Raw genomic sequence first — 13,462 nt, forward strand, 5'->3', positions numbered from 1 at the left:
TATATATATATATATTTTTTTTTAAGCAGCACAACTGCTTTCAAAATTGATAATAAGAAATGTTTTTGAGCACCAAATCAGCATATTTCTGAAGGATCACGTGACACTGAAGACTGGAGTAATGCCTGCTGCTTTGCCATCACAGAAATGTTTAAATATATTAAAATAGGAAGTGTAATATTTCACAATATATTTATTTTCAGCCTTGGTGAGCATAAGAGACTTGTCTTGAATGGAAGTATAGAATATAAATCATACATAAAACACCACTGAATGCTGAAAAACTTTTTTTTAATGAGTTAATGCAGGCAATCTCTCAGACAATATCTTTTTTAAAAGATGGAACAAATTCCAGAATCTTCACAAAACATGTCCTTTAACAGAACAAGTCAGTGTAGCAAGACAATGTACAGACTGCTCCAAATCACTGTCAGTTTGACTAACACCACAGCTCAAAACAAAACCGTGATAGATCGATGCCAATCAATCTATCTGTATTTCCCACTCACGCATTCAATCCATCCATATGACATACATAGCAATGTCACACTCTGATGCTCAGCATCCAAATATTTCCTGATCACAGAGGACAGCGTGTTCGGAGATGGATTGTCTTGACTAGTTCAATCAGGTTACACAAATGCGATTATGGGCGAGCACTTCACACTACTTGTCTGTGTTTGGTAGACCAATTCAATGGAAGCAACACTATTGAGTCTCAAAATGTAGTCGTTTGTAAAATTGTGTCTAGATGACAATGTTTTCACAGGTTAAGGGGCAGGACACAAACAATTCATTTTGGTACACACATCAATACAAATATCTGAAATGCATATCATTTTCCGACAATATGGAATAGTACTAGTATTCTCTCCTCCCCACGTGGTTAAACTGTGTCTTTTCATAGAAATCGTGCCATCAATATGGGGCATAGCTATCTTTTCAAAAAGTATAAAGAAATGACCTTGCACTCATCGTGTTAACGTTTATGTAATGTCTAGTCGCACAACTAAACATTAGGAATATATACTATTTCATGTGGATCAAATTCCTGACACATTCCTAGAGAGCTCCATATCAAAACAGCGAGACTTTGGGAACTAGTGCAACAGGGAAGAGGCCTGGTCTCATGGGACAAGGCAGGCACAGAGTAGAACTGAGAGAATTCAAATACTCCACACAAGAGTCATGGCAGATAGTTTAAGGCTGTTTGAAGTGACAGATTCGCAAAATAAAGCTCAGATGCCGGTCCCATTGCTCGAGAAGGGTGCGAACAGCTTTCGCTGTCGTTTAGAAGCCAGCCTGTCCCAGTCACGTGCTGTCGGGTCAGATGACAATGGTATTGAGTCGAAACTCTGCAGTGTTCTGGCTTTTGCCCCAGGACAGGCCCAAGAGAGCAGCAGAAATGTCGTCACGACTGTTTTAGGCGCTTCCTGGGCAAGCCGAAGTGGGGGCACTGTGCTGACGCAAGCGCACGGAAAGCCTCCGCCACTAAGTGAGGATGAGACTGGATCATTGACTTCCAGCCTGCGGTCTCCATTATGTCCGTGGCATGACTGTCAGGAGAGGGTGAAGACATTTCAGTATTAGCACAAGACATTAAAAATCGAGAGGCTCAATTCAATGGTGCATACGGGAGATTCAAGCAACTCTATTTATACGAAAGGCCGTTTTCCTCCGAATGAGCATGCACTAATGCAGGAGTTATTGCCATTCTGAAGAGTACGATCAGCAGGGCGTCGGGGATCTATAATAGAGACTTTGTGATATGTTTATAATGCAGAAATGTTCCCTTCCTTGATGTTTCAGACAGTCAGAGTCTATTAATAACCAGTATCAGGAGATATGCGGGCTGTGGATACCAACCAAGCAGCGCAGGCTGCCCAGAAACTAAAACAATGAATTCTAATGCATCTAAGAGTGCAGATAAGAGCTTGGTATTAATCTTGTGTCACACATATCAGCTAATTACATACTTGCTATTCCAGTTTTTCCCATCTTTACAGCCCAGCTGTCGGAGGACACTGCACCTATGGATAAGATAGAAGAAAAACACTCTCATTCTCAGGCTGGTAAACAGCCGTGGCAGCAGGAATTTATCAAGCAGAGTTTCTTTGGCAGCGCTTGCCTGTTGATAAAATCTATGGCCTGTGCTTTGAGCTGCTCGGCGCTGTGCAAGTCGGCCAGGATGAGGGTGTCTGCCACGTTTTCAACCGAGAGGCTGTTGCAAAGGGCTTCCTCACACATGACCTTTAAGCGCTCCAGAGCGTACTGAGAGAATGACACACATGACTTACACAGAACAAAACTCAAAGGTTTTTGATGCCATTTTAAGCATTAGCTCACCCAAAAATGACTATTCTGGCATCATTTATTCACCCTCATGTTGTTCCAAACCTGTATGACTTTCTTCCATCTATGAAACACAAAATAATACATTTTTGTAATCATGTACTGGTCAATATGCTGAAGCTTTCAAGCTGCAAAAAAAAAAAAAAAAAAAAACCCCACAAAGCTATCACCGAAATAGTCCATATGACTAGATCATCTTCAGTAAATCACTTAGCTTTAGTGATCAGAACAAAATTTCTTCCCACAGAAGAAAGTCATATGGGTTTGAAACAACTTAAGGGTGAGTACATGATGACAGTTTCACTTCTGGTTGAACTAATCTTTTACACAAACTGGTCACTTCCTTTTTTATCAAAAACACTTTTTTTTTTTATCTTCTGCCAGGTTCACAAAAAAGGTAACCCACATAATAACCACTTTGGCTTTAAAAACACACACACACACATACAGGTCCTTCTCAAAAAATTAGCATATTGTAATAAAGTTCATTATTTTCCATAATGTAATGATAAAAATTAAACTTTCATATGTTTTAGATTCATTGCACACCAACTGAAATATTTCAGGTCTCAGGTCTAAAAAAATTAGCATATTTCATCCGACCAATAAAAGAAGTGTTTTTAATACAAAAAAAAAAAAGAGTCAACCTTCAAATAATTATGTTCAGTTATGCACTCAATAGTCAATACTTGGTCGGGAATCCTTTTGCAGAAATGACTGCTTCAATGCGGCGTGGCATGGAGGCAATCAGCCTGTGGCACTGCTGAGGTGTTATGGAGGCCCAGGATGCTTCGATAGCGGCCTTAAGCTCATCCAGAGTGTTGGGTCTTGCGTCTCTCAACTTTCTCTTCACAATATCCCACAGATTCTCTATGGGGTTCAGGTCAGGAGAGTTGGCAGGCCAATTGAGCACAGTAATACCATGGTCAGTAAACCATTTACCAGTGGTTTTGGCACTGTGAGCAGGTGCCAGGTCGTGCTGAAAAATGAAATCTTCATCTCCATAAAGCTTTTCAGCAGATGGAAGCATGAAGTGCTCCAAAATCTCCTGATAGCTAGCTGCATTGACCCTGCCCTTGATAAAACACAGTGCACCAACACCAGCAGCTGACATGGCACCCCAGACCATCACTGACTGTGGGTACTTGACACTGGACTTCAGGCATTTTGGCATTTCCTTCTCCCCAGTCTTCCTCCAGACTCTGGCACCTTGATTTCCGAATGACATGCAAAACTGAGCAACAGTCCAGTGCTGCTTCTCTGTAGCCCAGGTCAGGCGCTTCTGCCGCTGTTTCTGGTTCAAAAGTGTCTTGACCTGGGGAATGCGGCACCTGTAGCCCATTTCCTGCACACGCCTGTGCACGGTGGCTCTGGATGTTTCTACTCCAGACTCAGTCCACTGCTTCCGCAGGTCCCCCAAGGTCTGGAATCGGTCCTTCTCCACAATCTTCCTCAGGGTCCGGTCACCTCTTCTCGTTGTGCAGCGTTTTTTGCCACACTTTTTCCTTCCCACAGACTTCCCACTGAGGTGCCTTGATACAGCATTCTGGGAACAGCCTATTTGTTCAGAAATTTCTTTCTGTCTTACCCTCTTGCTTGAGGGTGTCAATGATGGCCTTCTGGACAGCAGTCAGGTCGGCAGTCTTACCCATGATTGCGGTTTTGAGTAATGAAACAGGCTGGGAGTTTTTAAAAGCCTCAGGAATCTTTTGCAGGTGTTTAGAGTTAATTAGTTGATTCAGATGATTAGGTTAATAGCTTGTTTAGAGACCCTTTTCATGATATGCTAATTTTTTGAGACAGGAATTTTGGGTTTTCATGAGCTGTATGCCAAAATCATCAGTATTAAAACAATAAAAGACCTGAAATATTTCAGTTGTTGTGCAATGAATCTAAAATATATGAAAGTATAATTTTTATCATTACATTATGGAAAATAATGAACTTTATCACAATATGCTAATTCTTTGAGAAGGACCTGTATATATATATATATATATATATATATATATATATATATATATATATATATATATATATATATATATATATATATATATATACACACATACACTACAGTTCAAAAGTTTGGTTGCAGTAATATATTTACTTTTATGATCACAATAAAAAACTACAATAAAAACAGTAACATTGTGAAATATTACAATTTAAAAAACTGTTTTCCATTTGAATGTTTTAAAATGTAATTTATTCCTGTGATGGTAAAGCTGAATTTTCAGCTTCATTGCCCCAGTCTTCAGTCACATAATCCTGCAGAAATCATTCTAATAAGCTGAATTTATGTACAAGTAACATTTCTTATTATTATCAATGTTGAAAACAGTTGTGCTGCTAAATATTTTTGTGAAAGGAGAACAGCATTTATTTGAAAATCTTTTTTTTATACCAGTATAAATGCATTCACCGTCACTTTTTAAATTCAAATTAATGCATACTTGCTGGATAATAGTATTCATTAAAAAAAAAAAAAAACACACTTACTGACTCCATACTTTTGAATGGTAGTGTATGCCCTGATGGCAAACATTTCTCTTATTACTTTAGGAGATGCGTAAAACTAAAATATATGCATTAATAAGCATAATTAACATTATCTCATGTTTTCAAAAAACACCCACTTACTTTATCTGCTGCGGCTAATAAACTATCAGCCATTTTCTCTAAATTTGGTGCTTTTCCTGTGTATATGAAGCCCATCATTTCTTTAAAAACCTCTGGTTCAACATCGCTGATGTCCACTCGATTCTGGAAGAAAACACAGCGTATGAGTTCATAAGTTGCTTTATTACGGCAAACATATCTGAAACTATATTGCTATTGCAATATAAGAAGTGCATCAAATGCATACCTTTTTACTCTCCTCCATTTCATGTTCAAACATGGCATTAAAGACCGGTGATCTCGCTGTCAAAAAAGCAATAAATCTGTCAGTCATATTATATGAGCATCTCTCAAAGCTCACAGTCAAAAACAAATGACACAAGTGTCCAGTTTTTTATGAATCTACACATGCAAAAAGAAACCAAAAGGCAGAAGTCACATTCATGGACCCAGTCGTCCTTTGAGGACATTAGTAGTGGATCACACTCTGGATTTTCAATGATGAATCTAAAACTGTCATATTGAAGAATTACAACCTCAGAAAGAAAAAATATATATACTGTCAAGGTCACACAAACTGTCTCCCGACACACATACACAACCCCTCAGAAGGGTGGGTGCTGCTGAGCTAGCGTCGCTGGGATGAGAGGAGAACATGGAGGTGATGTGGTCAGCAGGGCTGGGGGTCTGGATTAGACTCACCTGCCAGGATGGATTTGTGGGCTTTGAACTCCTGCCCCCCCACATATAGAGTGCAGTCCGTGAAGCGTGAGCATTCCCACAAGTTACCCAGGTCATCAGACAGCTGGCACTCCGGAACCTTCAACATGTTCATGTTGGACTGTCCGGAAATGTTCACGGAGTCCTGGACAACACTTACCTAATTAACACACATTAAATTACTAGTCAAATTAAACCACTTGGTCTGGTAATGCAATGTGATGTACTGAAATGTCTTCACACTGTCCTCTTATATTTTATTATAACAACATTTTAAGCATATTTTTATGCATGTTACTTGGCAGACTTCATTTACTTCTCAGAACCCTGTAAAAGCAATAGAGCACCCAAGGTAACGTGTTGAATTTGACTGCAAACATATCAAAGCTATGTCATCCAAGTGCTACACTGCTCCAAGGAATTCTTTCGAGCGAACTATTTCTTTAATTATGTGATTGCAACAGCAATTGAGATTGGGCAGGGAAAATGCAGCTCCTATTAACTAAGTACTAATTGACTCAGTGCTTCTATTTATACTTTCTCTGTATACAATGTTGACAAACTCATTTAGAGTACTAGCAAGCAACCTTGCCTGCTTCGAAAATATTTCAGAGTGTTGATAAAAATATAGGTGAATGCAAGAAAAAAAAAACTTTCATGCAAAATGAAAACCAACTGCAGTTATCAGAAACACAGCTGATGAAAGCATCCTGCAGTTTTTTAATAGTTTTTCTGGCAATAATCATCTACAAAAACTGTCCAATTAATGAGGGAAAACATTATCTGCAATTTGCATTTAGTTTCAACTTTGCCTTGTGATATTGCCAATTTCCCTGCAAATATTAAACCCTGCAGCAGATCTCAACAGGCATGTCGGCTATTTTTCAAGCAAGACTCATAATTGTGTTACAGTAAATTCATTTGACAACCCATTTCATTTGCCGCTCTAGGTGATGTCTCTATCCTGCTACGTTCTGAAGAGAAGGGTGATCTGTCAGACTGCTACTAGCATATTCATACAAACGGATCAGAGCGTGCAGGAAATTCAACCTGCAATCTACTTGCAGGAGAAAAGCCTAAAATTTTGCAAGTTCCACATTTCCATGTTTTGTAAATTACCCCAATGACCACAACAGTGTAACTAAAAGAAAGAAACTACAAATGAAAAAAACCATGTCAAGAAAATAGGTCAAAGACAAATAAATATATATCTAAGTTGATAAAAGGAGAATTTGTTTCAAATCTAGTTCAAAAAGCAAGTGTCAAGTTCAAGACATTTAATCTTTGAATTCATATGAATTCTTGATTTTTCTTGAATTGTTGATTTCATTTATTTTATTGAAAAATGCTGACATCATTGCAATGATAGATTGTTTTGTGCAAATTTTAGATATCCAAGATTCATGCGAAACATTTTTTGTATGTACATCATCTATGTATTAGATTTCTAAAAATGTAAGTGATTTAACTAAATTTTATTTAGTTACATCACTAAATAAATACAATTTTAAAGAGATTAATCAGGTGCGGCTGACCCAAACCAATACTTTCATGCATGGAGGTCTGAATCTGAGGTACTGAACAGATTATGAAGTAAATGCATACTTGCCTCACAAAATAATGTGAGTTTATCATCTGGTAGCAGCCCATTTGCTTCATCGAGCAGAAAATCTCTCCTAATAAATTTTTTGAAGCCCCAGTCTTTGCCTTGGACAAACCGATAGGCTCTTTGGCTTTCTGCATTTGGAAAACAAGTAAAGAGTTAAGTTAGAAACGTTTTCTTCAAGAGCACCAAAAGCAATCAGCTGATACCGAATCTATGTAGCATTTAAAACAACTGGACTCCAATAAATAAATAAAAATCTCTAATTAAAGCCTTTTTTTTTTTAGACAAAGTTCTTACCCATAGCTTTTGTCTCCTCCCGTTTAGCGTTCAATAAAGAAAATTTGAACTTGGCTCTGACTTCACTTTTTGGACAACTAACTAATAACAAATATAGCGATAGATAATCTTTACTTTCATCATCGAGTCCCTTCGGATTGACCCGCAGGCACCTGAAGATAGACAAAGATGCAGAGTGATTGAGATTATGAGCTTATGAGCATGAAAGTATTATAACACACACAAACACATTAATTGGGCTCCTCACCATTTCATCTTATCATTAGGCCCTGATGAGAAGGTAGAGCTCTTTAAAACTTCACCCATCTCTTCTCGACAGAAGCTGAAGTTGTTTATGGTCCACATGTAGGAAAATTTCACTACCTTGACCTACAAGATCACCAAAGATTACCATCAGTGAAAATGGATAACTGTCAACACACATACCAATGTGCAGTCATTCCTAGTCAACAACACATCGAATGCTCTGAGAGCACATGCACTTCCTGTAGCTTCAAATGTTTTTACCAACATCTGATTCACTTCCTAAGCAACTACATAGCTCCTATTCAACTTTGCATTGCATTAGCCTGAGGTTAAGTCTTACCGAGACAAATTTCCGATGGTATCATTTTACCATATCTGATAAACCAGCATGACCACATTATGATGACTGCTTGAGTTTCATTATCACTTGCACAATAAAGTGTCATTCTATCTACTTTAATGCACTGATTACCCTTCATTAGATCAAACTGTGCACAGTGCCGTAACAAGCAAGATCAAAACATATACATTTGCTCAAGCTACACTTGTCATTAAAATAAAAAAAAGTGGTCAAATTTCTGGACAAATTTATTTGTATAGCGCTTTTCACAATACACATCGTTTCAAAGAAGCTTTGCAGAAAATCATGATGTTAATGTTTATACTATCTTTATGCCTGACATATGTCCTAACCAGACACCATACCATAAGATTCCAGCGACAAGCATTTTGTCTGTCCACACCAGACGCGACAACAACCAGATGCAAAAAAAATAAAAATAAATAAAAGTTATAATAATCAGCCAATCAGAATAACATGGGGGCTGGCTCTCTCTGCAAGCGCACTGCACTCGCAATGAAATGGACACACCATTTTAACTAAGAATACTGAGACAACCTTTGCCATTGAATAGACGTGTTTGATTACATTGAGTTGACAGTTGAAAAAAAATCTGATTAATATGGAAAAGACACCTTTTACCGGGTGTTGCAGTGCCACATCTGGTTGAGGCATGGTGTTATAGTCGCATTTAGCAGATTAGAGCCGGACGATAATATAGTTCATATTTTGAAATGATACAAGCAATCAAGTAGTTGAGATATGCTATATAGTATATATTGCCCTGCGTGAATATACTGCATGTATATGGAAAAAGTTGGATATATATGACCAACTTTATATAAAGAGCAGGGCGATAATATAATTACAATTTGCAAAAACATTTTTTTTTTTAAATTAGCATATTGTGATAAAGTTAATTATTTTCCATAATGTAATGATAAAAATTTAACTTTCATATATTTTAGATTCATTGCACACCAACTAAAATATTTCAGGTCTTTTATTGTTTTAATACTGATGATTTTGGCATACAGCTCATGAAAACCCAAAATTCCTGTCTCAAAAAATAAGCATATTTCATCCGACCAATAAAAGAAGTGTTTTTAATACAAAAAAAAAAAGTCAACCTTCAAATAATTATGTTCAGTTATGCACTCAATAGTCAATACTTGGTCGGGAATCCTTTTGCAGAAATGACTGCTTCAATGCGGCGTGGCATGGAGGCAATCAGCCTGTGGCACTGCTGAGGTGTTATGGAGGCCCAGGATGCTTCGATAGCGGCCTTAAGCTCATCCAGAGTGTTGGGTCTTGCGTCTCTCAACTTTCTCTTCACAATATCCCACAGATTCTCTATGGGGTTCAGGTCAGGAGAGTTGGCAGGCCAATTGAGCACAGTAATACCATGGTCAGTAAACCATTTACCAGTGGTTTTGGCACTGTGAGCAGGTGCCAGGTCGTGCTGAAAAATGAAATCTTCATCTCCATAAAGCTTTTCAGCAGATGGAAGCATGAAGTGCTCCAAAATCTCCTGATAGCTAGCTGCATTGACCCTGCCCTTGATAAAACACAGTGCACCAACACCAGCAGCTGACATGGCACCCCAGACCATCACTGACTGTGGGTACTTGACACTGGACTTCAGGCATTTTGGCATTTCCTTCTCCCCAGTCTTCCTCCAGACTCTGGCACCTTGATTTCCGTCAGGCGCTTCTGCCGCTGTTTCTGGTTCAAAAGTGGCTTGACCTGGGGAATGCGGCACCTGTAGCCCATTTCCTGCACACGCCTGTGCACGGTGGCTCTGGATGTTTCTACTCCAGACTCAGTTCACTGCTTCCGCAGGTCCCCCAAGGTCTGGAATCGGTCCTTCTCCACAATCTTCCTCAGGGTCCGGTCACCTCTTCTCGTTGTGCAGCGTTTTTTTGCCACACTTTTTCCTTCCCACAGACTTCCCACTGAGGAGCCTTGATACAGCACTCTGGGAACAGCCTATTTGTTGAGAAATTTCTTTCTGTCTTACCCTCTTGCTTGAGGGTGTCAATGATGGCCTTCTGGACAGCAGTCAGGTCGGCAGTCTTACCCATGATTGCGGTTTTGAGTAATGAAACAGGCTGGGAGTTTTTAAAAGCCTCAGGAATCTTTTGCAGGTGTTTAGAGTTAATTAGTTGATTCAGATGATTAGGTTAATAGCTCGTTTAGAGACCCTTTATTTTTTTGAGACAGGAATTTGGGGTTTTCATGAGCTGTATGTTAAAATCATCAGTATTAAAACAATAAAAGACCTGAAATATTTCAGTTGGTGTGCAATGAATCTAAAATATATGAAAGTTTAATTTTTATCATTACATTATGGAAAATAAAGAACTTTATCACAACATGCTAATTTTTTGAGAAGGACCTGTATATAACTTCTGTGCAATAATACAGTCCACATTATGCGATAATATAAACATGGGTGCACATAACTGCGTGGTAAAAATAAATGATGTGTAGCAGAAAACTTGGGAGGGCAGTGCTTTTGAGTACACATTCAAACGATTTTAAACGAGGTAGAAGAGCCGAAAATCGGGACTTGTGCGCTGTTATCTGTGCGCACAGCCGCACACACACACACACACCAGAAGCACGCGCACGCAGAGAGAGAGAGTCGTGTTTCAGACAGTGCTCGAACACAGAATTGATTCCTCTTTCTCGTTTACTTGCACTTGAACGAACACATACACACAAAAAACACATACTACACATGGATATACACAATTAAGCAGCTATATAAATGGCTTCCAAAAATTCTTCAGCATAGTCTGTACATGATCGCTTGAGCAGTGAGTCCATCTCACCTGGGTATAGCACCAGCTCTCTGCCACAGGCCCACTGGACATCTCCCCTGGAGGAGGAGGGGTTGGGACCCCTGACATCGCCAGCTCACTTCCCACTACAAGAAGCGCTGACGGTCCCAAAGCTTTCACCACTTGACCTTTAAGGAAACAGAGAGCAAAGACATCATATAAGTAAAATAAACGGCAGCAATTTCTGCCTCTCCTCATGACCTGAAAATAACAAATCTTTGACTTTGTCATCAGCAAGCCATTTTGTGGTCAAATGAGAGTCATTGCAAACCCCAACTCAGGGCACAAAATCTATCAAAAGTGGAGGAAGGAAATGAAAGAATGAGCTTTATGAAAACCTTAACAACGGAAGCGTGCAATATCACAATCCAGTCTGTAGTGTGACAGAACATAACCACAAAAATGTGTTTTAAATCCATGAAAATGCTTACGAGAAACCATCATTCTAAATATAGCTGTGCTTGATGAGTAACATCAGAATCCAATGTATGTAGTGACTAAATGGCTTGTTGGCACAGGCCTGATAGGCAGGTCTGAACTTGCCCTTGTTGACAAGGTACAGTCAAGGGCACATTAGTTGCATTTTGGTAAACCAACGGACAAATCCACCTATATTTCACTCTTGACCAAACTATTTTGACTTTACAGAACCAAATTCAAGTTGAAATAATGACTGCACAACACCCTCCAACTCACCTAAGCCTTAGTAAATATCTTGAAATTCATTTCTTGATGCCATTGTACACATGTATCAGGTAAACACTGCAGAAACAAGCTTAAGCTTTACTGTGACATTACAGCATGATCCAAAGGCTCCTCATTCCAACCTGTAAATATAAATAAATACATATCTTTCATACAATAAACTTTGCCATTTTAATCCACTCATAAGCATTTATCAGGCACTAAGTAAAATAAGATCAGTAAATTATCATGATATTTTTTATACTGATAATCACATTTAATACAAAATATATAATAAAACATATCCAACATCCACAGCTATATGTTTTTTAAATAACATCAATTGAACTCTACTGGACTGTCTGTAAACTTCATTACGCTATTTACAATTTAACTTCAGTTGAACGAGTTCAAATCCGGATTGACTGCTGCTAAAATTGAGCTGACAACCAATTTAACTTAGGCCAATAAAATTAAAATGTTTAGAACACGAATAACAGTTTTTTTTCTTCTCTGTTTTGGGCTTCTGTTTTTTAAATGTCAGATTGTTTTCTGGGCTTGGTCAATGTGGGAAAAAGAAACTGGTTAGCCTTGATGCAAACACCAAATCTAATTAAAATCAATGTGTGGTCAGCGATTGTTAAATTCTATATTAGCTAAATATCATTAACTGAAAACCTAGTGTCTAAAAGAGGCAATATTGTCTCACATGGACAAAAGGAATCAAGTCTTTTGTTTGAGCTAGTCAGATTCTTGTCGGCTAGTTGGCTATGTTGTTAGCAAGCTAAACTATCCACAACATTGACAAAAGTAGATCAGTTAAATCACAAACCTTTCCTCGCCATTCTGTAAATACTGTTAAATTCAAGGTTCGGCGGGTCCTTGTGGATCTGCTAAGTTTAAGCGCCACTATTAAAGATTGAAGTGTATTTGTGTCTTTTCAAAAGCAGCCCATCACAGTAGCTTGCAGTGTGTGCTGCTTATCCTGCCAATGAAGGAAGCGAAAGCAAAGCACAGGAGTGTGAGCAGACAGGGCCGCGCTCAACTCAATCCTGTGGCTGTACGTCATTCCGCCAAACGGGGGCGCGCCTTGGCCAAACAATTACAGATATGTCGATTAAAGATTGTCTAATACCCAAGACAGGAAGCTGGGATATTACGAATTTATAGTATATATCGTTGCATAAGAAACATACAAAATAAATAAATAATTAAGCAGGTGATTGGATAGAATTTACATTTGGGTCACATCTGTCCAATCAGCTGCTGGTCAAAAAAAAAAAAAGTCTTAATCGGTCTTTGTCAGGTGACGTCACACTCGTGATACACGAAGTGCATTATGGGGCGTAGCCGCCATTTGTAAGGTATCGATGCAGGGGTATTCTGTTGTTGGAGAATTGTGTTTTTCATTATTTTTTAAACCTAAACCATCCTTAACATGACATTATCATCATCATCAATACAGCAAATCTATCTTTGCTGTTAATACTGTGACCTTCGGTGGGAATGTAAATAAATCCTGTACTCAGCCGTTGGTAAAATGTCCGTGGGTTTTAAGAGATTTATCGTTTTCAAATTGTTCACTGATATATGCGATTATACCATAAACAAGATAGTTGACAATGTCCCAGTATGAGGATGAGAAAGCAATGCGGGATCAGCACTCCAATTTACTGCAGTCAGCTCATATATGGATCTATGTTCTGAATGGATGACAATTTCTCCAAATAACGGTACCTGCCATATTTA

At 38.6% G+C, this 13,462-nt stretch overlaps 1 protein-coding gene across 2 annotated transcripts; it reads right to left on the reverse strand.

Moving 5' to 3' along the window:
- Positions 1-303: 303 nt before the first annotated feature.
- Positions 304-12,715, reverse strand: spopla (speckle type BTB/POZ protein like a). Of its 2 annotated transcripts, XM_056241702.1 has the most exons (12): positions 12,546-12,713; positions 11,726-11,856; positions 11,021-11,157; positions 7,845-7,966; positions 7,598-7,749; positions 7,304-7,431; positions 5,677-5,854; positions 5,222-5,277; positions 4,996-5,118; positions 2,129-2,271; positions 1,977-2,030; positions 305-1,556 (listed from the first exon to the last, which is right to left on the reverse strand). In XM_056241702.1, exons 3-12 carry the CDS (start codon positions 11,096-11,098, stop codon positions 1,412-1,414), a joined length of 1,179 nt encoding a protein of 392 aa, XP_056097677.1. In that variant the 5' UTR covers positions 11,099-11,157; positions 11,726-11,856; positions 12,546-12,713; the 3' UTR covers positions 305-1,411. The 2 variants fall into 2 exon arrangements, with proteins under 2 accessions (XP_056097672.1, XP_056097677.1); XM_056241697.1 differs by lacking the exon at positions 11,726-11,856 and having other exon boundaries at positions 304-1,556; positions 12,546-12,715.
- Positions 12,716-13,462: the final 747 nt, after the last annotated feature.

The sequence above is a fragment of the Rhinichthys klamathensis genome, unplaced genomic scaffold (genome assembly GCF_029890125.1).
Source record: "Rhinichthys klamathensis goyatoka isolate OS25496 unplaced genomic scaffold, OSU_Roscu_1.1 h1tg000021l_1, whole genome shotgun sequence".
Taxonomy (NCBI): domain Eukaryota; kingdom Metazoa; phylum Chordata; class Actinopteri; order Cypriniformes; family Leuciscidae; genus Rhinichthys; species Rhinichthys klamathensis.

Coding starts and splice junctions, on each gene's coding strand:
- spopla (XM_056241697.1), bottom strand. Junction 7,750..7,844: donor CCTAATGATAAGATGAAATG/GTGAGGAGCCCA, acceptor GTCTATCTTCAG/GTGCCTGCGGGTCAATCCGA. Junction 2,031..2,128: donor GCCATAGATTTTATCAACAG/GCAAGCGCTGCC, acceptor TCTTATCCATAG/GTGCAGTGTCCTCCGACAGC.